Source organism: Scophthalmus maximus, chromosome 2 (genome assembly GCF_022379125.1).
Source record: "Scophthalmus maximus strain ysfricsl-2021 chromosome 2, ASM2237912v1, whole genome shotgun sequence".
In the NCBI taxonomy this organism is placed as follows: Eukaryota; Metazoa; Chordata; class Actinopteri; order Pleuronectiformes; family Scophthalmidae; genus Scophthalmus; species Scophthalmus maximus.
Genome location: NC_061516.1, coordinates 17,430,391 through 17,454,254, shown reverse-complemented (window position 1 = coordinate 17,454,254; position 23,864 = coordinate 17,430,391). Strand labels below are relative to the sequence as shown.

The following is a 23,864-nucleotide window of genomic DNA, read 5'->3' as shown; positions in this document are numbered from 1 at the left end:
GGATCCACAACACCATGCATGTGTTCAGCTTGAGACAGATACAGTATGTTGTGGTCATGACCAGATGAACCCCCCCCTATATTTGCCTAGCAGCCATCTCACGTCTCTGTTTGGTTGTGTAACACTATTTCATCTGTTATAGGCAGAGTTCAGTTTTACTTATTTGTTTAGGGGCTAAAGCAACGTTCAATTCATGCCAAGGTGGGAGGAAACTGGCGGGCTGTCAATGGGAAGGAATGGATGAGAGAGACCAAGGAAGGATGGGGGTTAGTGATGAATAGATGGATAATGGCAGTCAGAGATGGGTGGAAGGAGGTCAGTGGCTAGGAATTGGTAGAAGTCGCTAGCTAGGATCGGATGACGTTCAGTTACTAGGAATGGATGGAGGACAGTAACTAGGAATGGATGGAGGTCAGTAGCTAAAAATGAATGGAAGTCCATGCCTAGGAGGTCAGTGGCATGGTATGGAGTTAAAAGGGGTCAGTAACTAGAGGTGGAATTGTGGAAAGTGGCTAGGAATGGATGAAGGTCAGTAGTGGTCCATTTCTAGAAATGGATGGAGGTCAGTGGCTAGGGATGGAATTTAAGAAAGTGGCCAGGAATAGATGGAGGTCAGTGGCGGTCAGCCACTAGGAATGGAGGGAGGTCAGTGGCTTAGAATGAATGAATTATCAGTGGCTAGGAATGGTTAAAGGTCAGTGGCTGGGAGATTATGGAGGTCAGATGTCAGTGGTAAGGAAAGGATGATATGATGGAAGTCATTATTTGGGAATAAATAAAAATGCTGCTCTTATCTATTGTCATACAGAGTTGCATCAGAGATAGAGAGACACCGAGGGAGATACTTTGGTGGGATTTACGTTTGTTCTGGGAATAGCCTAGTTATTGTGTGTGGCCTAATTTAGAATAATGAGGCCAGTTTTCAGGGTTTTGTTGTCCCGGGGGGGGACTTTGCAGGGGTGACTGGACAGCGTTTGGATTAGGTCCTCACAGGCTGATTATTATAGCATTATTATGGTTGTGTGCATTGTGTGTGTCACCTCAGGCAACTGGTCTTCAATCAAACCAGCTTAAAAGAACATTTAAGTAAGACCACATGATCTTTTTTATTACATTTTGAGAGCATCACGCTCCTACCTGAATAAATCCTTGGTTTAGAAAGTGCTTTAAAAAGTTACTTAATATTTTTAATTTCATGGCCTTTCTCCTAGTGCCATCCACAGGACAAAGATCACATGTTTAGCCCCACTATTTGTAAATCTCCAATTAGTGCATTCACTAACTGAGCTTTACAAATGCTCTGTGGGATTTTAGATTTGATCACCACCACCAAGGATGTAATGTCTTCACTCGTCATTTTGTCTGCTTGTTTGTCAGCAGGATTATTCAAAAAGCACTGAGCCAATTTTTTACTAAACTTGGTGGAGGGATAGGTCATGGGCCATGGGGCAAAAGAACATTTAATCTTGCTTTCTTGGTCTTGTTATGGAATTGATTGGAGTAACCTTGGTTTTTGAGACATGGCTTGGACTGTCTCTGTAAATCATTTTCTAATCTAATCTGCTGAGCACATACAGTATTCATTACCTCTTTTCCTCCTTTTTTGACTGTGTTTCCAGACAATCATTGATTTCCTTTCATTTCTGTAAAGTATGACGAACAATTTGCAGACACCGGAGACTTGCACTCGTTGGTTTGGTTTGCCAGACTTGATTCTCTTTGTTGAATACACACACAGTTGTACTAGTACTTGCTTGCTTGCTTTGGAGAAGGGTGGTTTTATTGTAAATTATGCAGCATGAGTTTTGTAGTTTTGACAGTGACAAGAAACATGGAAGAAAATTGGTATGGTCCTATAAATTATTACTGCCGGAACAGAAAGATTTCAGCATAGCAGTATTTACCAGGAGAATCAAAATGTGTGACGCATGCAGATTTTGGCCCCCTCCAAGTAGTGGAAGAACAACTCTGGTTGTTCCTACAAGGTCTGGCAAGTAAACCACTGCGTACACTAATGAATGGGTTTCCAGTTGCACTCAATATAAAACTAACACCCTGCCAGCGGGCCAGCGGGCCTGCCAACCTGCCGGCTGTGGAGCATCAGACTGCAAAGGGCCATTGCTTTTTAACATAAGCAACATCGGTGAAGACAAAAAACTGTAATGATAAACACTCCACAGTCCACTGCCTTATAGATTGGAGAAATCCACCGACTACATTTTACAGCATGATTGCATAGGAGTTGAAATATTTCATAAGGTGAAGTTATGGATCGGGCCTGCTTTCGGTTACAGCTTCCACATATTTATGAGGCTTTGCCCTCGACTTTACAGCTCAGCCTGATTATTCCACTGAGCTCTATTAGCAGATTGGCTCTGCGCTCTATATCTCATCTCACAGCTCCCTTTCTCACCCCTGCTGTCATGGTTCGAGGTGGATGATTTGTCACCAACGGTGTCTGTTTATATGCTTCATTACGGCAGGTTCAAGCTGTGGCTTTGAGGTTACCAAGTATTCACACAAGTATCGCCACGGCTCTGTAGGCCAACGGTGGAATAACAAATCACACTCGTCCAAAGGCTGCATCATTTCTCCGTCTTGAAAATCTCACTTTTAAACTTCGCATTGGAGCTGTTGAACATGATCATTGGTTCTACAACCTGATGTACACACACACACACCATTGCTCTTACCCTTATTGTCCTGTCAATCATAGTGACAACTGAAAGGTGCATTGGTTTTGAGGGGAGTTGAGGGTGAATGCATGTTCAATATTCACTCATATTTTTTAAACTCTGTTTTTGGTCTCCATCAATGCCTGAGGGAAAATTCCAGCTGCATAATGCTCTAATATGTTCACCAGTGTCTGTCACACAGTGTCTGCTATTTGATGCTGAGCAGGTATCTTGTACAGTGGGTTTATCAGAGATCGGAGCTCTTTTGTTCAAAACAGCTGCACAAACACACACAAGATTTAAATACTATGATAGGGCAAATACACCACCATTGCACCACCTGGCTGTGAAACAGGTCAACAAATATCATGTGTCATGGTTGTAAGATGGCTCCCCTCCCCATTGATACCCACCACTGAAGGTTCCTGCAGTAAAGAGGGGCTTTAAGATGAGATTTGCTGATGGATGGGTCTGTAGCCTTGCCTGACACTCCCGTAGATTTATGACCGCACGGCTTCATGTCCTGTACAGTAATCCATTCGTGGGACTCGTGCATCATTTTTTGTGACGGGTGAATTAGACTTCTGTGTGATTGCTCACCTTGGTTTACAGCACAAAGGCTTGTGACACTTTCCCCTAACAAAAATGTTATGTACATGTCAGTCCATACATGAGACTCAGAAAGGTGAATCTGACTGACAGATTGTTTCAGCACAGGCTCTTAGGTTCTGCTTTAACAATTAATACATTTGGCAGACATAGAATCCTGATTTTGGCCAGTGACAAATCAAAATGTTTGCTTCATCCAACTTACAAGAAAAAAGAAATCCAACTAGATGAAAACTAAAAATAAGTCCTTGACAAATGCTAATGTTCGTGTTTCCAAAAAATTACACTGAGCAGCTGTTTAAGGAGATGACTGGGAAAACTATACATTCGTACCCCCTGCCCTCCTTTTTTAAGATATACAGTGTTTTCAATAGGAACCAGTGGATTTGGGGCTGTGAGACAGAAGAGGGGGAAATTGAGAGACGGACATTGTTTTAGACTTTTCATTTAATTTGTTGACAATTACAAGAATATAGAATAATACCACAAGGTTTTTCCTTTTATGTCTGATGATTTCTAGTTAAAGCAGCTACTGTCAAATCCATTATTTTACAATAACAAAACTGAGAACACTGAGATCGGAGGGGGGTGTATTTTGGTATTTTGAGACAGAAGTATATACAGTGCTGTGCAAAAGTTCTAGGCACTTAAGATGTTTAGATTTAGAACATTCCCAAATTCACTCAGCAGCGTGTCAACACATCTTCAGTCACAAGAAGAACAAGGAGTCCAGATGGTACTGTACGTCCCCCACTGAGGCTTTATCTCAACGTCACGGAGTCCGTTTGGAATTACATGAAGAGAGAGAAGACACTGAGAACTGTCTCTTGTGACTCCCCCAAGAAACTTGAAACAACCAACCTGCCAAGTGCTTTGGAGGACTGGTGCTCTTTCAAACGCCAATGGTGGTCACACCAAATATGGATGGGATTTTGGATTTCTCTCTTCACTGCACTTTGTATCAAGATAACTGAAAGAAAAAATATATTGATGGGATTATCTTTGAGAGACTACCCACTTTAGTTTTAGTGACTAAAACTTTCACACAGTATTGACTTTATATAAAGTCTTCAATTGCCCATGATAGGTATCGACCGTAGGTTAACATCCTAAAAAACTGAGACCATCATTTTCATGGCAAAAAAAAAGTGATCAGCCAGATTCTACTTTTCTTTTTCACTAACGTTTCTTATTAATCTTGCATTGCAAAATAAAGCTGCTTTAACTATCATGAAATAGAAAAAGAGTGATTTCTAGGAACAGAAATGAATTTGTTGTTGTAGATGTATTTTTTTAAACAATAGCCACACATTAGAAAAATAATGTTTCCCATCTCACTTTCCGCACATCTGAACATTTCAACATCTCATACTGTTGGAAATAAACGGGCAGCTGAGTAAACCGGATGCACAGAAGACAAATTACCAGGCGAGAACATGGCCTCTTTTTAAAGGAAATTAACAAAAACTTCTTTGTGTCCATTAAATAACAGTGTCCCCTTCACATTTGCCCTCCTACCACTTTCTTCTGCTTGGGTTTCTTCGTTTTCTTTTTCGCTGGCTGGCTCTCTGACTGCGTCTTGCTCTTCTTGGCTGGGATGGGCTGAGGAGCTCTTGTGCCGTCGGCTGGTCGTTTCTGCTTGGCTTTCTTGTCGTGTTTCTTTTTGGCCTGTCCCTTGTCTGCTCCTTGTTTGTCTGCAGGGGTTGACTGGTTTGCTGCTTGCTCTAAAACAAGCTGCTTACGCTTGTTACGCTTCTTAGTTTCAGGTAGAAAGCCTTTCTTCTTCTTGGAAAGTGGCTGTTTGTCGGCCTCCTTCTCAGGCTTTGTCTTTTCAACTTTGGGTTTCCTGCAAATGTGAAAGTTGCTGTTAGAAGAGATCATTCAACTTATCGATCAGGGGCATCAACAAATACATTCCTTGTGTTAATTCAGAGCTCATCAATCAAATTATAAACAAAAATGAAAAAAATAATTGGATCACATTTCTCTGGTGTCAGCAACAATGAGTATAAATGCCTTTACACCACTTCAGCACTTTGTATGAGTTATGTTAATTTACTGGTTATATAATTTTCATTGAACTGAATGGAGATCTAAATAAATAAATAAAAACATTGCTTAAAAAAAAATACAATATCTATATAAGTGTCTTTCAGTCAGTGCTAGAGAAGGCTACAATTAAAATAGCACAAAATGCATCAGTTATTCTCTTTATCTGTCGGGTGTCAGATCGTTTTAAGCTCTTGTCTTTAAGGTTTGAAATCCCCAAACAGCAACGTCACGGAGTGGGGACGGACACACACACACACACACACACACACACACACACACACACACACACACACACACACACACACACACACACACACACACACACACACACACACACACACACACACACACACACACACACACACACACACACACACACACACACACACACACACACACACAATTTCTATTTTGAATTGTCAGAATGCTTCTGTAACTTCTAACCCTTCAAAATCAAACCATTATAGCTTTGTGGATATTACTGCAAGTTATTTATATAACAAAACCTAAAAAAAAACACAACGGTCTGCGTCTGTCGCATTGTAATAATTCTGCACTGCTGCTACAGTGTAATGAGGAAACATTTTGTGTTTACATGCTCCTGTATCTGCAGTAATCTGATTTTGTTAAGTGTCCTTTATACACGTTACCCGGTTTATGTAATCAGAGCATGAGCGTGAGAGAAACTCGATTTCTCAGTGAATGTTAATTTTTTGTCCGTGTACACATAACTAGGTTTCTTACTGGCTCATTAACATGTGATGTGAGCATGTGCAAGACGAAAGACTGCAGGAAAAGCTGCACAGAAAGTTAAATAGAATCAGTCTGAATACTTACACAAAAGAAAAAGAAATAAAGCAGATTTTTCAGTTTGTTTTTAGTATTAAGTTGTGGCACCCATTTTAGACACCACATTAACTCACATGACTCCAAAGTGTTTCACCACAGCCCAGTAGGTGTCTTCCAGCTTGCCAGTCTTTTTGAAAGTGATGACGCTGCTCAGGAGCTGCAGGACATTTTGAAGGGGCTCCAGGTTCACAGGCAGCTTCTACACAGAGAGGCAGAGACTGAAAGTCTGGACACAATCCACACCAGCGGGTCCCTCACTTATGATTTTCCTCCTCACACCCACGGGCCCGACCTACCTTCAGCTGAACGTGCTTGACGAGGAACTGACCGAGCTCCAGGATTTTCACCACCTTCTCCCTCACCACCTTGCTCTCGGTTTGGCTGAGCTGCTGAAGACTCTGAGGAGAGAAGGGGACGCTGCGGTTAGACGGGTTGTTTCAATGTGTGTAAGTGAATTTACCTGTGTACTTTCATTGACATGTTTTATTTGTGTTTCTGTGGTGCTCAACCGCCGCTGAGACTTAAAGATCCCTTGTTACTGTATATGTACCTACATAAGTATTTTTTTTGTCTTTTTTTTGTTTATTGCATAGAAGATAATAGAGATGTCACAGGACGTGGTGATGAGGTGGTTAAATGATAAGCATGTGAGACCCCTCAACCACCAGAAAACCCCACAGACAACAACAACAACAACAACAACAACAACAACAACAACAAAAAAGCAGGCATTGTTTAGGATGGGAAGCTTTGTGACATTAAATTTAGCAAACGTTGCCCATAATTGACTGAGTTTTTTCAAAACTGTTAATTTTTGTACTTAACTGCATTTGTCATCAACCATAGCTGACTCATGAAGACGTTTTATATTATTAAAACTGTTTTACGTGTGTTATTCAGCATCAATTAATCAAACTACCTCCACTTACAGTTGCTCACACTTTCAAGTGGTTCACAAATATATTAATAAACACTTGTTGAAGTGTGACCTCCCTGTTTTTTGTCTGAAAGGTAATTTTGAAAAACCTCATGGACAAAACTGTGTGTAGTACATGTTTGACAAAGCTCGAAACGGAGAGCAGCTCAGAAATCCAGGGCTGACATTACGTCTTATGGCAACAAACAGCGACTGGAAAGAAAAGGAAACACTACGGAGGACTTATCTCGTTTCGACAGCGCACATTTTTTGTTGAGGAGAGAGAGAGAGAGAAAAAAACAACGGGCGACACAGAGGGGAAGTGGTTTGTTGAATAAGTGAAAAGGCGTGTAATTATGCTCGGCTTCATTCTCGGCCAAGGACACACAGAGGACGGTTAGTGCTGTATCGACTCCAGTCGGCGTTTATCACTGTATGAGGCAAACTCATAAACTCTGAGAACAATATAATTAAAATCTCCACAGGCCTAAAGGATGTTGGTGTTTGAATGCCTGAAAAGCTGATGGGTTGTTACAGCCTCACGCTCCCATAAGACATATGGTTTTAATCAGGTCAATGCAGATGTGTATATGTATATATATAAAACAAGAGAGTAACACACCAACAATCATGACTGTAATGTTCTGGTCTGTTAAACCTGAATTAAATGTCTTTATACCTCTTGGGGGTGGTGCAGCTATAATGATACACAACACATACATATTCTTGAGACATACAGTCAGGATGTATTGCCCTGCATGCAGCTCACGCATAAGTCCAGCTTTGATTTTATATTTCTGTGATTATTTTTATTATAAATATTCAACAAACCTGTTGAAATATGTTAATGCTTTTCAACAGAACCATTGTACAGTTCATTGTTATTTCCACGACAACTGGACCGAAAATCAACTTGTGAGCCACAAATTCCATCAACGTGCTGCTGAGTTGCTATAATCTTTGGTGATTTTCAGATTTTCCTTAAACAATGGACCATATTTCCTGACTTCCTGCGTGTGGATGCAGCTCGTGCTCAGTGTTAACCCGTTAATGTGTGCCTGTCACTGTGGTTTCGAGCTGTAGAGTTGACTTACCGCCGTCAGCTGACCTGCGACCTTCACACAGAGCTCGTTCCATGGAGCGTCGCTCAGGAGCTTCTGAACCTCCCTGCTCTGCATCGCCCGCAACACCAGCACACACGCTTGGCCCTGAACACAAACACACACACGCACACATACGCATGCACGAACACAAGCACACACACACACGAACACACGTCATCAACAGGAAGTCGAATATACACATGGACCACACACAGTAGCAGAATGAGTTAGAATGAATTAGACACATCCCGCACAAAGAATTCTGAGAAGTTCATATTTGTTGTTAAACATAAATTCAAAAAGGCAGCCTTTAATTCATATGTTTTTATTGTTGGGAAGCCACAGGGCCCAGAGACAATGTTTTGTATACTAAATCAGAAACTGATGAGATTGAGTTTGAGATAAGATGTCTACGTCCTAAAGAGTGATGATCTTAAGTCTCTAATCCTGGTCCTTTTTTCAGCCTGACCAGCCGATGTATTCACTGACAATCACTTAGTAAATATTGTTGAGCTTGGTTTTATTTCCTGCTTCCCCCCCCGCCCCCACAGTTCCTGCAGTAGGAAAGGGTGAAACATCTTTACCTGTTGGTGTTCTCTGACTCCAGAGGTGATGTGCTGCACTGCTGTATCCAACAGATTCACACACAAAACCTGGAAAATGACACACAAGCTGCATTAGTAGCTGTTACTGGAGTCTCTCTGTAACAACATGTCCAGGATGTCCTGAACTAAACCTCTTCTTTTCTTTTCTGGATGACGCGTGTCACCGTTACTCACGGGGAATCTGTTAAACAGGTCCGTGAACATCTGAGTGGTCAGGGGGCTCTTCCTCCTGCTCATGAAGGAGGTCAGAGCCTCTCTGAAGACGGCGGAGACCCGATCCATGTCCATATTCCCCGTGAAGCTCAACTGCAACCACAAACACCACAAAAGATCATACAACACACTTTCACGTTGTTCTATCAATCGAGGCACGACTGTGAATGGACGAACGCAAATGTAAATTAGTTTTTTGTGCGATCAGGGCGTCCTGGCGAGGAACAGAGGACATCTTGACATGTCACCTTGGTAAAAGCAAAGCTGTTAGTAATGAAATGAATGGTGACTGAATTCCATTTTGACTTAAAGATGTCAAAATGCAACAAATTGCAATGGAAACAGACGTAACAAATGAACAATGACGCACACGCAGCCTGTGACTGACTTGTCATCAATCAGTGCGTTTGCTGTGAAAAAGGCTGGTTGCGTTCTGTGATACTATCCTCGTTACACAGAGTTTAAAAAACTAAAAAAAGCAATAACAACATGTAACATTTTGTAAACAGAATTCCCTGTCATTAAAACGTTGGAAAACCTAAAAAAAAAAAACCCAACAACTAATTCTTAAAGAGCTGAATTCACAAATGTTAAAAAAAAATGTCTCTAACAATTATCAAACCAGTTGCAGATTAATTTTGTGTTTATCAATGAACTGATTAAATAAAGTCATCTTTAACTCCAATACAGACGGAGAAAAAAAATTTAAGGACACCAAGAAATCTATGTGAAAGACACACTCCGGCTCCAGGGGCCCAAGTTTTCCAGCACTAACCCACTTCCTGACCCAGTAAAGGAACACATTTTAAATTAATTTGTTGGACATAACAGGATAGATGAAAATGCAATGAGAGCAACTGCATACCATGTAAATGTTTAATCACATCTGTCTACTGACCAACCTCGTGACCTATGAGCAAAAGCAAAAAAATTGGCCTCACCTTTGAGTGATTTGATTTGTTTTTTTTTTGGTTTAAATTACGTTTCAACCATGTTGACCTTCAGTGTTGGGAACACATCCCACACTGCTACTAACCGATTCATTTGCTGTTCTTGCTTATTCTGATTCGGAGGGTGGATGGAAACAAAGGTGACACATCGATCAGTTTGTGGCAAACATACTTCGTTTTCTGCAGCTTTCTCATCAGTCTGCTCCTCCTTGGCGTCAGCGGCAGGGGGAGCTCCTCGCAGCACTTTGACCACGTACAGCGACGCACTGCAAAGGACAGTTTCATCGACAAAATATGAAATGCCTGGGCCACAGCTTTTGGACAGTTCAGAACAGACTCGCTTTACGTGTAATACCTGACCATGACAACAGAGAATATAGATGTTTCAGTCTCAGGGAAAGTTTGAAGACTTACAGCTCCATGACAAATAAGCAAAGTCCATCTGCCTGTGAAGACGATACAGTGCGATACGCTCAAACAAGGGAACAAGTGGACTGTTAAGTTGAGATTGATTTGTGTATTTTGTGTATTAGTGTTTTTAAATACTGTATTAACCCATATTGGCCATATTGTAGGGAAAAAATCTAAGATTTCGAGAATAACATTGTAATGTTATGAGAGTAAAGTCATAATTTCATTAGAAAAAAAGGCATTTCGCGAGGAGAAAAAAAAATGTACCAGTCATTTCCTCCAAGCCCATGTGGTTCTTTCTTCAAAATAGATGTTAGTTTCTTCTAAAATCTTTTCAAAGTCTTGGTAATTGTGATAGTGTTGAAGTATTTTGATATTTGTGAAACCTAAACTAAAGTATAACTTAACAAGATGCTCCACATTCCTCACTTTAATGCAGGCGGCAGGCTGATCTTCTGATATTCCCCCTTTAAAATGACACATTGCCTAAAATTAAAACTTATTCTCCTAAAGTTGTGACTTTATTCTCGTTATACTATGACTTTGTTTTTGTGGTATTAGAACTTTATTCTCGAAATCTAATTTACCCTCGGTGGCCCTAATACTCTGCCGTAAAATACAACATATGTAATTACATGTATTTATACCAAGTCTATTAACACAACGTAACATTATTTTCTGTTCTACTCATCTACATTGAATAGAGGGTTGTACCTGAAGTAGTAGAGGCCGACTGATGAGTCAGAGAGTTTCTGGGTTTTGCTCATCATTTTGTCCAGCAGGTCATGGAGCTCCCCCTGTCGGTCACCGACAGTCTTGCAGTAAACCTTGGACCTACAGAGCTGGTTCCTGAAAATAAAGACATCACAAAAATGGGTCAACACACTGTGTACGTTAACTAAAAGTAAGAATCGGCAGACGGCGACACAATTCTACCCAAAGGCCGAGGGGTTTAAACTGTAACCGAGCCCGATGTTTGTTCACATTGGATAAGTTCAGACGACGGCTTGGTTACGTCAGAAAATTGTCAGCCTATTACCTGAAGATGTCTGCAGCTCGGCGGAGGAAGTCCTGCTCCTGCTGGTTGCTGCCGGAGCTCATTCCTCTGTCGATGAGAGCGAGCAGAGGCTCAACCAGACTCAACACCAGAGGACTGCCAGCCTGCCGGGCCACGAAAACCTCAATGAGGTCCAGCACCTGCACCAGTAATACAAAAGGCAAAACAGCTTGGGGGTTGATGGAAGGTTTACCTTTTCCACATTTGATTCTTATCTTGAGATTAGTGGATTATTTTTTCCAAACTATTTACAGGTATGTTACAAACCTCCCGAATGAGAATAAGGTACCTTGATCTTAAAGTCTCGGACCAGCGTCTTCTCTTTCAGTAGTTTTGTCTTCTCATCCTTCTTGGCCTGGGTCTTCTTCTTCTGCTCTGAGAACAGCACTGACATTTTCTTATCCATCTCCATCATGGCATCATCATCCAGATCTTCATCGCTGCTGCCGTCCTCCTCTGTGGCCTGAACACACACAGGCCAACAGAGGACATGAGGTTATGACCCAGAGGACTTTCACACAATGTTACACTGCATTTCTGCTCTCACATCTGTACATTAAAGGCAAGGACATGACTTTCTTTCAAGTTACAAAATGTTGCTCCGCCTACATGTGGCCAAAAAACGTACATTAATATAGTTTTTTAACAATCGTGACTTAAAAACCAGGCCGTATTAACACCCACCAGAGCATTCTGCTTCTGCAACACCTTCATCAACTCCACACGGAAGTTTTGGTCCACCTCTCCTTCTTCCATGTCCTCCTCCTCATCCTCCTCCTCGTCCCCGTCCTCCTCCTCTGCCTCATCATCCTCATCCTTGTCAGAGTCGTCACCATCTTCGTCTGACATGTCGTCCTGGCAGAGTAAGTATCAAATCATGTAATCAGAAAAAATAAATACATTTAAAAGTAATTGATAAGATGACAAAAGGAGAGGAGGACTGACCTCCATTGCCTCATCATCTTCCTCGTCATCGTCCTCCTCTTGGTCTTTCTTCTTCTGGGTTTTGTTGGTGCCGTCGTCAGTGACGACCACAGCACCGTCCCCGTCATCCTTCTCTGGGTCCAAAACCTACACAGAGCCCAAAGATACAATCACTGCCAGTGCAATATGCAGTACTACGAATAATGAGAGCTGCAAAGTTTTATATTCATCTTATTGTCAACAAACAGTTAATACAGACTAAAACCAACAAAAGTCTAGAGTATTTTATTCGTCTGTGCCACAGAGCTCCACTCTTGTCCAAAAACTATTAATAAAAGACCAGTGAGTCACACTGTTGTAACATGACATGTTCCTCCAGCAGTGTATTTTTATAATGTGAATATGATTCTACATTAAAGTCACACTCTACTGATAAAGACCACAAGATGTGGCTGAAAGCTCTGGCAAATTAAACACATCGGACCTTGTGGCTGGGCCAATGCCTTCTGTCGTAGTAAATAATTCTAATCATAATTCATCGACCTGTAAAAGCATTTTCGCAAACATCACATGACAGGAGTCACAATTTATTTTTCCTCACCCTTTCACAAAGAAGGACCTTGTGCGTGTTACTTACGTCTAAGATGGCAGTGAGGGCTGCCGCGGTCACGTGGGGGCAGATGGAGGAGAAGACGGTTTTGCAGACCTGTCTGATGTGTCGGCTCGGCTGGGACAGCAGGGACAACAGGATGTCCACCATCACCTCCACCCATTCAGGTTCATGCTCCTGTTCTGTGGAGGCATCGGGGAAATGTCACACGTCGGTACACAGTCAGCACTTTTGGCAACTTGACAAATATATATAGTACATTTATGTATGCATATAATATATGCATTTGCTGTTTCACTGCTGTTTCAAGTCTTCATACTAAGCTAATCACCTCCTGGCTTAAAAAATAGAAATAGAAAGACTTTATTGTCATAGTGAGTAAAGAGTCACAACCAATAATTATGAGACGAATAAATATAAATACAAGACTAAAAACTCGAAGGCAAGAAAGCAATATTGCATTTATCAAAATGTTGAACAATTTTTTTTTGTGTAGAATGAAAGGGTGGTGGAAAAAGCATCGTCATCATCGTGTAGGAGGGCTCACCTGGTTTCTTCTTCTTCTTCTTGGATGTCTTTTGCTGAGCTTTGTCCACGCAGCTCTGCATGTCTTTCATGATGTCCAGCAGCTCCTCGGGGTCCTTCGCAAGTCATTTATTCATGAGGGAATAATTATTCTGCTCTTATTTCACTCATTTACAGGCAAATGTTTTGTTTTTCGTGTCAGCATTTCGAAATTAAAATTCACTATTCTATAGGAAAAACAACAACAACATCAAGACTGAAAGAAATCCTAAAACAATAATGACTGCATCATGGCTCTGGTTGGATGTCGTACCTTGAAGAGGTGCATGCCGACCAACAGGAAAAGCTGCTGGAAGGCGCTGCTCTCTGCCGTTTGGTCTTTCTTTGATTTCTTCTTCAGGCTCGCCACTGACTCCAGCATACTGGAGGAAGAAATGTAGACAAAGAGAAGAATTAGGCTGTATCATGTAATCTAGTACCACAGAGGATCACAGAGGAGATGTGCTGGTCCTACCTGTCCCAGGCCTGTCTCTGCTCGGGGCTGAAGGGCTGGCTGCTCTGGATGCTTTTCGGCTGGGTAAGCAGGACCTGGGCATACTGGACCAGGTGATAGATCCACATGGTGCCATCGGCTGTCACCCCCATAGCCCGCTTTTGATTGACAGCGGCGCCTTCGGCTGAGTCCTCTGGGAGGTGCAGATGGTGCATGGACAGCAGGAGTCTGGATGGGCAAGAAAAATAGTGATGCTCAGAGGTCATAGGACGCCTGAACAGCCTTGTGTTTTTTTTTTACAGAATTTGAGACCATCATACTCTGAAAAAGTTTAACGATAACTATTTTTTGTATCGTACTGTAACAGCTGGTTTCTTGCTACCCTATGATATCTGCCAACACCATCATCTTTGACAAAGACTGAGAGGAATTAACTCCACCAGCTGGGATCAGTGGCCGATGTTTAAGAGACAGCAGAGAGGATTTCATGTCTCACCCAAAGAAAGCAGTGACGAGCACTCCCCTGGTCTTCTCGTCGATCGGGACGGAGAGCTTCACCTTTGTCTCCGCGACGTCGGCCGAGGCCTTCTTGGCGCTGAACAAAGCGTGGAAAAAGACAAACCTGGAAAGGAAACAACCCGACACACAAAATTGTGACCTCGTAATCATGAATCGCAGAGACTTTTACATTTATTCAAACAGAAGCAGGTCTCACCTGGCCACATCCATGACGAGATCCTCCTGCTTCTTCACGTGGTGGTTGTCTATGATCGAGGTGAGCCGAGAAACAATCCACTTCCTCAGGCGGAATATGGAGTTCTCTTTCCTGCGGTAGGGAAAATCAACAGTTACATCCGATTTCATCCCTCCACCTTCCTGTTCAGGCGACACCAGACCAGACAGGCACTGAGACGAGTTTCTCATTAACATTTTGCGGCAGAACATGGACACTCACTCTTCCTTTCCTTCCTGGCTGTCTTTCTGCTTGCGAGTGCTGAAGTCCAGCAGCTTGTCCAGCTGAGGCTGCACGAACATGCTCTTCAGCCAGTCCACATAGTCCTGCAGCGCCGCGGGCTGGAGGTGCTGCACCACCCGCCACACCGACGGCACCACCGGGTAACCCATGTTGGTCAGCGAGGAGAAGGCCACCATCACCACCAGCTGTTTCTCCGAGTCCTGACAGTTCTGTAAGAAGTCCGACACGTAGGTGTCCATTTCTGGAGCCAGCTTGAAGCGGTCCGGTTTCTGGCGGAGAAAAAACGATGGATGAGATTCATATTAGTCGACTGGTAATGAGCATGACCAGGCTTTCCAGCGGCTACACAGTCCCTTCTCCTACTTGGAATGGAAAAAATGATAAACGATAACTAATATAACTGCAAATATCTAGTAAATATACTGTTATAGTAGTAATATCAGCTAAATACTGAGACACTGTATATGTATATGATTTGTCTCTTTAGCTCTTAAATTCATTGGTGCACTAAGCTTCAAAGAGGTGATTGTTGAAAAAGACAAAGTCAAAAATCCAATTACAGTAACATGGTTTAAATACAAATATATCATCTTTTAAAATTAATAAATACATTATATAATATATATTATATAAAAGGTGACTTGATATAAACATTTGATGATTTTTACAAAAAGTGTATTGCCTTAGACTTGCTTACTGCCCCTTTAAGTAATAAAAGGAAAGCAACATTATATTAGTCTCCTTGTTTTTTTTTGCTGATCTGTAAAAAGATCTGATCCGTGACTCAAAATCCGCAATGCAATCCAAACAGTGCGTTTCATGATCCGTTGCACCACTAATAGTTACAGTACCAGCGTCTTGTGTAAACTGCTTGGACCCAAGGTATTTGCTCAAACTGTATTTAGATGGAAGAGTGTAACCCGCTACGTGTGGCCACTGACCTGAGCCGACACCACGTGTTCCCCGTAGTGCGTCATCACGTCTCCAGACAACACCTCCTTCAGCTGCTCCACAGACAGGAGAGGCAGGGCGCTGCCCAGCAGACGGAAGCTCAGGTAACTGGACACAAGCGGGACAACACCAGGGGAATGAGTTAGCAGAATGAAGTTAACTGAACCTGCATTAGTCGATTTGTTCTGTCACAGAATTTCGGAGGACTAACTGGGTTGGTCCCGACTGCTGCTTCAGCATGCCCTCGACAATGGCTTTATTCCAGAAGAGCTGGAAGCTGTCTTCCTTCAGCGAGAGCTTCAGGAGGTCCAGGACCACAGCAGGGAGGACGCACTCCTTCTTCACGGAGTGGGCTGCCTTCTTCAACACCTCTGTCAACCTGCCAGAGAGGATCACACACACACACACGCGCGCACACACACACACGCACACACACACACGCACACACAATTAAAATGATTGTGTGCATGCGTGTGATATACAGAGGGAGAACACTGACCTAAAAAAAAAAGAAATCGAGCCAATCACAGTGTTCTCACTTTGGGATGTTGTCAGCGTTTATGATGGTCGTGGACCCCAGCAGCTTCTTGAGTTTCTTGGGTTTGAGGGTTTGCGGGAAGCGCTGCAGCGCCACCAGCAGCAGCTGCATCTGCTCCGGGGTGCTGAAGGCTGAGGCCAGGTCCGTCTGCAGGGCGCTCAGCAGGACCTCCTCAAACACCTCCTCTGGGATCTGACCGGCAGGATGGACATATACACACTGGCTTTTAGAAACGAATGTTCAAGAATCAAACTACTAAATGTTTAGTGTTGTTACACGTGTAACTTGGCAGTGACCTCAGTGAGGATGTCCATCATGGTTTTAGACGGCAGGTCCTTCAAGTGTTGTCTGTGCTGGCTGAGGCTCTGGAGGAGCTGCACACATCCCAGCACCACCTGCGGCTCCTGCAGAGACACAAGGCAGAGGTCAGAGACCACGACACACAGAAATGAGATGCATAGTGGTGCTGAGACTACTTACTTTGGAGAGGCGGCTGGACTGATGAAGGGCGAGGACGCCAAACAAGTTTCCAAACAAAGCATTTCTGATAAGTTTCTGAAAAATAGAAGAAAATCTTGTCAGGCGCAGATCTGATGCACACAGCTGCTGGAGCTGACAGGGAAAACACACCAAACACTCACTCACTCACCTTTTTCACTTTCTGCAAACTGTGCTTCTCTTTGATTCTGTTGAGGATAGTCTGCAGAGAGACTTCTTCAAAGGCACTCAAGACCTGAAAAATAAAAAAAATCTTGTGTCACGCTAAAGCCAACACACGTTGATTATTTTCTGCTTGGCTCAGTTATCACTGAGCAGTCACTGTGCATGTGTGTGTGTGTGTGTGTGTGTGTGTGTGTTTGTGTGTGTGTGTGTAATAGCTTCATTAACAGACAGTGCAGTGTATTTTAACGCTCCTACAGAGATATTGAATTGATCTCTGAGTTGGATTACATCGTCTCACATAGGTCTCAGACATCTGCAATGTAATAATGGACGATGTGAAATAAGTTTGGCGGTCGTGTGCACTCACCTGTCCCAGAGCCAGACTGAATCCAGGTCTCGCAGTCTCCCGTGTGTGCGCCAGACCGTCCACCAGCCTTTTAAAGGTGTATTCCAACTCATCTGCCTGTAGAGAGAACCACACTTATCATACTCTTACACACTGAATACTACAAACATAGAATTTCAATAGATGACAGGGTTCATGCTCCAGGTGGCAGGGATGGAGCTGCCTTCCAGGCTAAGTGGGCAGCTGCCCAGGGGACCCCAGCTTTATTTCGCTGCCCGTGCTTTCACTGTTTTAGTTTGTAAAATATCATAAAATTGTGAAACATGCCACATCACAATAACTTGAAAAGCCCTACATCCAAGTCTTATCTGACCAATAGTCAAAAGGCGGTTTACTTTTGAAGAGAAATGGGAATAACAAACTAATATTCTCAATTGAGAAGCCGGTACCTATGAAATAGTATTAGGGCCAGCAGAAGAAGAAAAAAAAAGGTTTATACACCAATAATAATGGTTCAATAATACAGTATTGTAATGTTGACAGAGACAATTCTGCAGTACTTTTACTGCTTATGAACGTTTACTTGGGTAAAACTTTGAAAGCATGACTTTTACAGAGTTATATTGTAATTTTTTTTACATTATTATTTGAATATTTCTCCCAACGTGGCTGACATAACATCAGATTACTATTACTAACAATACTGCTCCTGTCCAAGCGTCAGAGGAGCAGCACCATGCTGGGTCTCCAGTGGCACCGGTCCGCCGCCTCACCTTGTTGTTGCTTCTCAGGTACTGGATGAGATCCTCCACCGCCTTCAGCCGGACTTCCTGGTCCGGTTTGGCCAAGTCCCAGAAGAAGTCGAGGAAGACGCGGTTCTGCTGCAGGATCCCGGCGGGCCGGACCGGCTCCGGGGCTTTCACCACGAGCTCCACCATCTCTACCGACATCTGCTTCCTCCACACAGCCTCGACTAGCTGTCCATGCAGCGGCAGGAGGAAAACGTGCGCCTCGGTGCGGAGCTACTGCTTCCGGTTCACGGTCCGTTTTTTTTCCTTTTTTTTTTACAGACATTAAAAACTTTATTGAAAATGTAAATATCAGCTCTATACTTCTAACCCATTGTCTGTGTATACAGAGCTTCTTAAATTATATATATACATAATATCAATATAAAATATTTTTATTAAAATATTAATTTGGAAAATAAAGCAGATCACGTAAGTCTTAAGTTGTAGTTTTTCATTCATAAATATTAAAATAAAAAAATGTTATACAATCTTAAATGTCTAAGTTCTCTGGTTTCATCTTTTATGTGAATACTAAGCAAAACATTTTGAAGGGTATGCAAACCTTCATTACCTTGAGTTAATTCAGGATGTTCATTTTTTTGTACAATACGAGAGCCGTGTTCCAGGGCGAGCGCATGTTAAATCAAACTAAGAGTAATGATAGTACTAATTGCAATGAACTGAGGTTTAAAGTTTAGATTTATGAGTGGAGGGGGATCTAAATTGAGGCTGCAGAAGACACACATACACAAGACATTAAACATTAAGAAAAAGGTCTGAACTCAAACCATTTTATTTTTCCATAAAAAGATTTTCTTTACTAAAACTGCATGCAAATTCCTTCAATCTCTGACTAGATCATTTAGCGGCAGAGGAAGAGTTGAGGCTGCAGCGGAAACAAACAAACAAACAAAAACAAAAATCAGCTGTCTGATTCAGACACATTGTGGTTTCCTAAGGTTCCCTCAGTCGACAGGAGCTGCCAGCACAGTGTCCAGCGCACTCTGAGCCTCCTTTATCTGCTGCTGCAGTCTCTGCTTCATGGCTTCATTCTGGGCTTTCTTCAGCATGTCCTGCATGTCTCTGATGGCTGCCCGGTAGCCCGGGGCGTTGTGAAACACTCGGATGGCCTTGTCGCCGCTGCACACCAGGTAGCGTCCGTTAACATCAAATCTAAGGTCGTTGATCTCCTCGCTGTGGACGCCGTGCATTTCCTCCTCCAGCTGGCCGCTGGCAGCGTTGTACATGGCCAGGTTACAGCCGTCGCTGATGGCCACCACCCGGCCGTCTGGAGACAAGGCCACCAGGCTCCCTTCAGATGACACACAGGGGACGGTCTTAAGGAGGTAGGGATCCTGCTGCTTTTTGTACTCCACGTCTGTGTTCCACAACTTCCATGTACCGTCTTTGGAGACAGTCACCATTCTAATAAGAAAAAGTGTTACAGTTACATATCGAAAAGAATAGATGCAGAGAACAGCAGTTCTGTCAGATAATTAAGTTTCAATTAGCCTATCAGCATTTTAAGCTACATCCATACTACTACGTTTTCTTTTACATTCACGTACACTGGGCATGCGCCTCCTGGTGTAAACAGGAAGCAGTTTGTTTGTTACCTGTGAGAGTCATTGGAAAAGGCAAATGCGTGAACTCCTGCAGAGTGGCCCTTCAGGTCAAAAGCTCGCGCCACCTCTTTGAACTCTCCTCCTTTCCCGAAGCAAACCTCCCACACCTTCACGTCGGGAGTGAAGCCACAAGATGCTACAAACCTGAGACACAGAGACAAACGGCACGAAAAATGACATCTCCACCAAAAGTCACATAGGATTTAAATACAGCGTTTTTCTCTTGTTGTAACATTTACCTAGTGATAATACTTTTCCCTGTGGCTTTTACGGTCCATAATTCAGACCATTGTGTTTGCAGAGATGAACCTGGCTCACGATTTGCCACAACTAATCTTCAAAAAGTTGTGCGATCTTGCCTCACAGCATAATAAACAGCTGTACTGTATCTGTATCTGAGAATCCTTCAAACTAATGGATCAATTTATAAAACAAGCCCAAAGTCTAGCTAATATTTTTTCGAGGTGTTTGATCTTTCAAGTGGAAGGTTTGTGGTGATGGAGGGGGGTGGGACTAACCTGCCACACGGAGAGATGGCAGCGTAAGAATTGGTTATCTGGTTGGTGTTGATAGAGGCCAGTACTTCCCCTTTCAGGTCCCAGATAAGGATGCAGGTGTCGGTGGAGGCGCTCATGATGAACTTGCCTGCAGAGACGAAACACAGAGTCAGCACTAAATGTATCTCAGACTGGTGCCAACCAAGAAAACCTGTGTAATCACGCCAACTGATTTTTAAAACTTTTTATTTCCTAGCAATAATTCCACTCATGTGAATCTACAGTCATCGTGGGACTTGAGCAGATGGGATCCTGTTTAGAGCTTCTTGTTGCTTGTTGCTGAAAGAAAAAGTATGAGCCTGAAGGCTGCTACAACTTAGGTAGAGCTTCATTATCACAGTGAGCGAGCGCTAGTGCAGCAGTGTCATGCTGTACATTTACATCCAGCCCCACAGCTGACCATTTAATCATTTGTAAAATACACATTTGTGCTTTGAGTAAAAGTTGTACTCTCACTTCCCTGTCACTCTTCTAACTCACGTTCAAAAATGTCACAATTTTTTGGAGTGTATGTAAATGTAACTGAATATTAGAATGAGGAATGGACATTTCTTGTAATGTGTATCAGTAATGAAAACATTTAAGTTCTTCACCAACAAGCACAAGAGATGCGAGTAAGAAGGGACAGAAATCAAACTACAAATTCATGCAGGACATTTGATGGATCCTGTACCTGTCTCTGCAATGCCAATGTTGAGGATGGGGGCTTTGTGTTTCTGTGGGAAGTCTTCAGCCGCAGATTTGAAGTTTAGCGTGCCGTCGTCCTTCTTTGTCATTTTGAAGATTCGAATGGCGTCTCCATTGGCCAACCAGGTGATGAACGCCCTGAAGAGAGAGAGGATGAGAGTCAGAGTCGGAGCTGGTGCGGTTAATCATGTGTCTGTAGCAGTTCTGAGTTCTGTTCTGGTTATATTCAATACTGGTGTGTGTAGTGTGCATGTTAAAACAAAATCTGCATTTGAAAATTATAGCCACTAAAGTGGATTGGTTTGCAGAAAAACATTTTTTAAATAACTTTACTTTTTATCATTCAGTCAGACCTAATTCACTTCAGTAAAGATCATCATATGAGGTAATTCTGCCTGAGACCTGGTTAATACATACTTAGGTCTTGGTCAAATTACAGCTCATAGTTCAAGTGATGAAGGGACATCTGGGCGTAAATAGGACATGCTTTATATCAGTGCATAAGTTTACAAAGAGAGAGAGAGGGGGAGAGACCTGGAGTCCGGGCTGAAGCGGACCAGTGTAGCATGATCCAGCTCCACATTGGCTCTCAGACACTTGTGTTCCCGATCCAGGAAGTCTTTGGTGCTCCAGATCCTGACGGTGCGGTCGTCAGCGCAGGACGCCAGGTACTTGCCGTTACTACTGAAATCAATGCATGTCACATTTGCACTGTGGCCCTAAAAAACACATGGGGACACAAACACAGACACATGCTCAAAGAAGCACTCTGGAGAAAGATGTAGATGCAAATCTTTTAAAAACACAAATACACTCTAAACACTTAAGTTCATCTAGATAAAACTGATGCAGTCAAACACAACAGCACTGTGAAGAACCCTATTTCGATCAAAGTTTTGATATTTTTTATGTTTTAGAGAGATGTTTCGATTATTTTGTCTATTTCATTCACACACTGAACAAAACAGAAAAGACTAAATGGAAAATGGCAGATATGTGCCTGAACAATAGCCCTTGTTGTCCTCAGAGGCTCCAGCAATGTGTGTTCAACAGTGTCAGTGTGTTTGATCCAGTTTACCTTCAATGAGGCTGCCAACAGTGGATGGCTGAAACTGTGCTGCGAAGCCTTGTCCTTACGGCTCCGCTGCTTCTCCTGCTTCGGTTTCTTGGATGCGGCGCCCTTCACAACACTACTTTCAGCTGAGACACAAAAAAGGGTATGGTTTCATTCACACAGTGACTTCTGCAACTAACGAAAATGTCAGGGATTTTACAATTGTCACCGTTACAAAATGTTTCAAATCCAACAAACTACCTTCCATAGTACAAGCAATGTAACCAGTAGGAGCTTTACGTTTCTTGGTGAACTGCACAAAGACTCTGCTAAAAGCTATTTGATTTGATTTTATGGAAAATATCTTATCCTCACAACTGTTCTCTCCATATCGCAGATCTTGCATCAGGGCTGTTTCTGTTCATAAGAAAAAAGCTGGATGGTATAAGATTGGAATCCTTTTTGTAACAGGCCTCCTGGATGACGATGACAGTATTTTTGACACACAATGACTTCTAGTAAAAATATAAACATAAATATATACATTTCTTTTCCATAAGGATTTGATAAAATCTTGGGAATCATTGACATTTAAAAAAAAAAAACAGGGTTCGGGTTATATCAGCTAATAGGTCAGCATTATAATTTTTTTTCCTCCCTATTATCGGCTCTGCACAATATCACATTTAATCTGATAAATGAGTTAGTTAGGGCTCAAGTTCATTAAAGTAAACCTTAGGCTCTAATGTCAAAATACTTTATTTTGTTTCTTTGGCTCAATTACTGTTACTGCTTTTCTATCTTGTGTATTATGAATTGCTTGATAACAATCAATATATTTATCGATGTTTGTCCGCGTTGACATGATTGTTGGGCAATGAATGGATATAACGCCTCATCCCATTGGTCAGTCAGTGCAACATGTGTCGACCGGCCAACGACAGTTGACAGTCGCTCCAAAGTTCCTTCGCTTTCTCATGAGTGAGTGCGTTTCAGAAATCACGGACACACTTTTAACACCAACTGTCCACACGCTGGTTGTGCATGACTGCAGCCGAAGAAAGCTGTCGGAGCGTCGGACCGAGACGGTGAACGGGTCGGTGACTCACCGCTCCGGGAACTGATAGTCACTTGCTAGTCACTAGCTGCAGTTACGTTAGCCAGTTAGACAGCGGCTCTTACCGGCAAACTCCGCCGCCTGCTGCTCTATTTCCTCTCGTATCTCTTCCTTTCGTCTGCCCACCGCTAATGCAACCAGAACTACCAGTGCACCCAGCAGCAGGGTCAAGGCGACCAGAGCAGTAGCCTCCATATCGAAAGCTTTCTGCCACGTACTTCACCGATAGCGGCAACAGCCTTGCTACCACAGCCAGGCGATACGGAGCCACGGCGCATGCGTCAAAACGTTCTTCGATTTCTTAGTAAACCGTGATTACAAACTGAGACGACCGCCCCCTGCAGGATGGGAGTGGAGCTGCAACACCTGAGCCCGGAAGTCGTGGTTCTTCGAATGTGGTTTTAAGTTTATCTTCTGTAAAAGTGCAGCTCATTGACAGTAAGAGTGTTGAGGTTTATCCCCTACACTTGTTTTGATGGAAAAATATTGATGTGGTTGTTTGATGAGAACATGCTGGTTGTTTGTATTTTTATTGCAATACATTTCATATTATTTTAAATAAACATG

At 42.7% G+C, this 23,864-nt stretch overlaps 2 protein-coding genes across 4 annotated transcripts; both read right to left on the bottom strand.

Moving 5' to 3' along the window:
* Window positions 1-3,713: 3,713 nt before the first annotated feature.
* On the bottom strand, window positions 3,714-18,490 carry mybbp1a (MYB binding protein (P160) 1a). Of its 2 annotated transcripts, XM_035625682.2 has the most exons (28): window positions 18,240-18,490; window positions 17,488-17,583; window positions 17,107-17,190; window positions 16,938-17,012; window positions 16,754-16,861; window positions 16,459-16,649; window positions 16,131-16,298; window positions 15,910-16,027; window positions 14,948-15,237; window positions 14,708-14,818; window positions 14,489-14,614; window positions 14,014-14,220; window positions 13,813-13,921; window positions 13,522-13,615; window positions 13,002-13,156; window positions 12,386-12,511; window positions 12,125-12,295; window positions 11,730-11,903; window positions 11,423-11,580; window positions 11,098-11,232; window positions 10,145-10,238; window positions 8,984-9,115; window positions 8,789-8,857; window positions 8,196-8,309; window positions 6,482-6,583; window positions 6,260-6,384; window positions 4,803-5,130; window positions 3,714-4,254 (listed from the first exon to the last, which is right to left on the bottom strand). In XM_035625682.2, exons 1-28 carry the CDS (start codon window positions 18,414-18,416, stop codon window positions 4,246-4,248), a joined length of 3,846 nt encoding a protein of 1,281 aa, XP_035481575.2. In that variant the 5' UTR covers window positions 18,417-18,490; the 3' UTR covers window positions 3,714-4,245. The 2 variants fall into 2 exon arrangements, with proteins under 2 accessions (XP_035481575.2, XP_035481574.2); XM_035625681.2 differs by having other exon boundaries at window positions 3,714-5,130.
* A 544-nt stretch (window positions 18,491-19,034) lies between these two features.
* tbl2 (transducin beta like 2) lies at window positions 19,035-23,569 on the bottom strand. Of its 2 annotated transcripts, none has more exons than XM_035625491.2 (7): window positions 23,363-23,569; window positions 22,205-22,326; window positions 21,661-21,845; window positions 21,113-21,264; window positions 20,401-20,527; window positions 19,874-20,026; window positions 19,035-19,682 (listed from the first exon to the last, which is right to left on the bottom strand). In XM_035625491.2, exons 1-7 carry the CDS (start codon window positions 23,490-23,492, stop codon window positions 19,223-19,225), a joined length of 1,329 nt encoding a protein of 442 aa, XP_035481384.1. In that variant the 5' UTR covers window positions 23,493-23,569; the 3' UTR covers window positions 19,035-19,222. The 2 variants fall into 2 exon arrangements, with proteins under 2 accessions (XP_035481384.1, XP_035481385.1); XM_035625492.2 differs by lacking the exon at window positions 23,363-23,569 and adding an exon at window positions 22,556-22,601.
* Window positions 23,570-23,864: the final 295 nt, after the last annotated feature.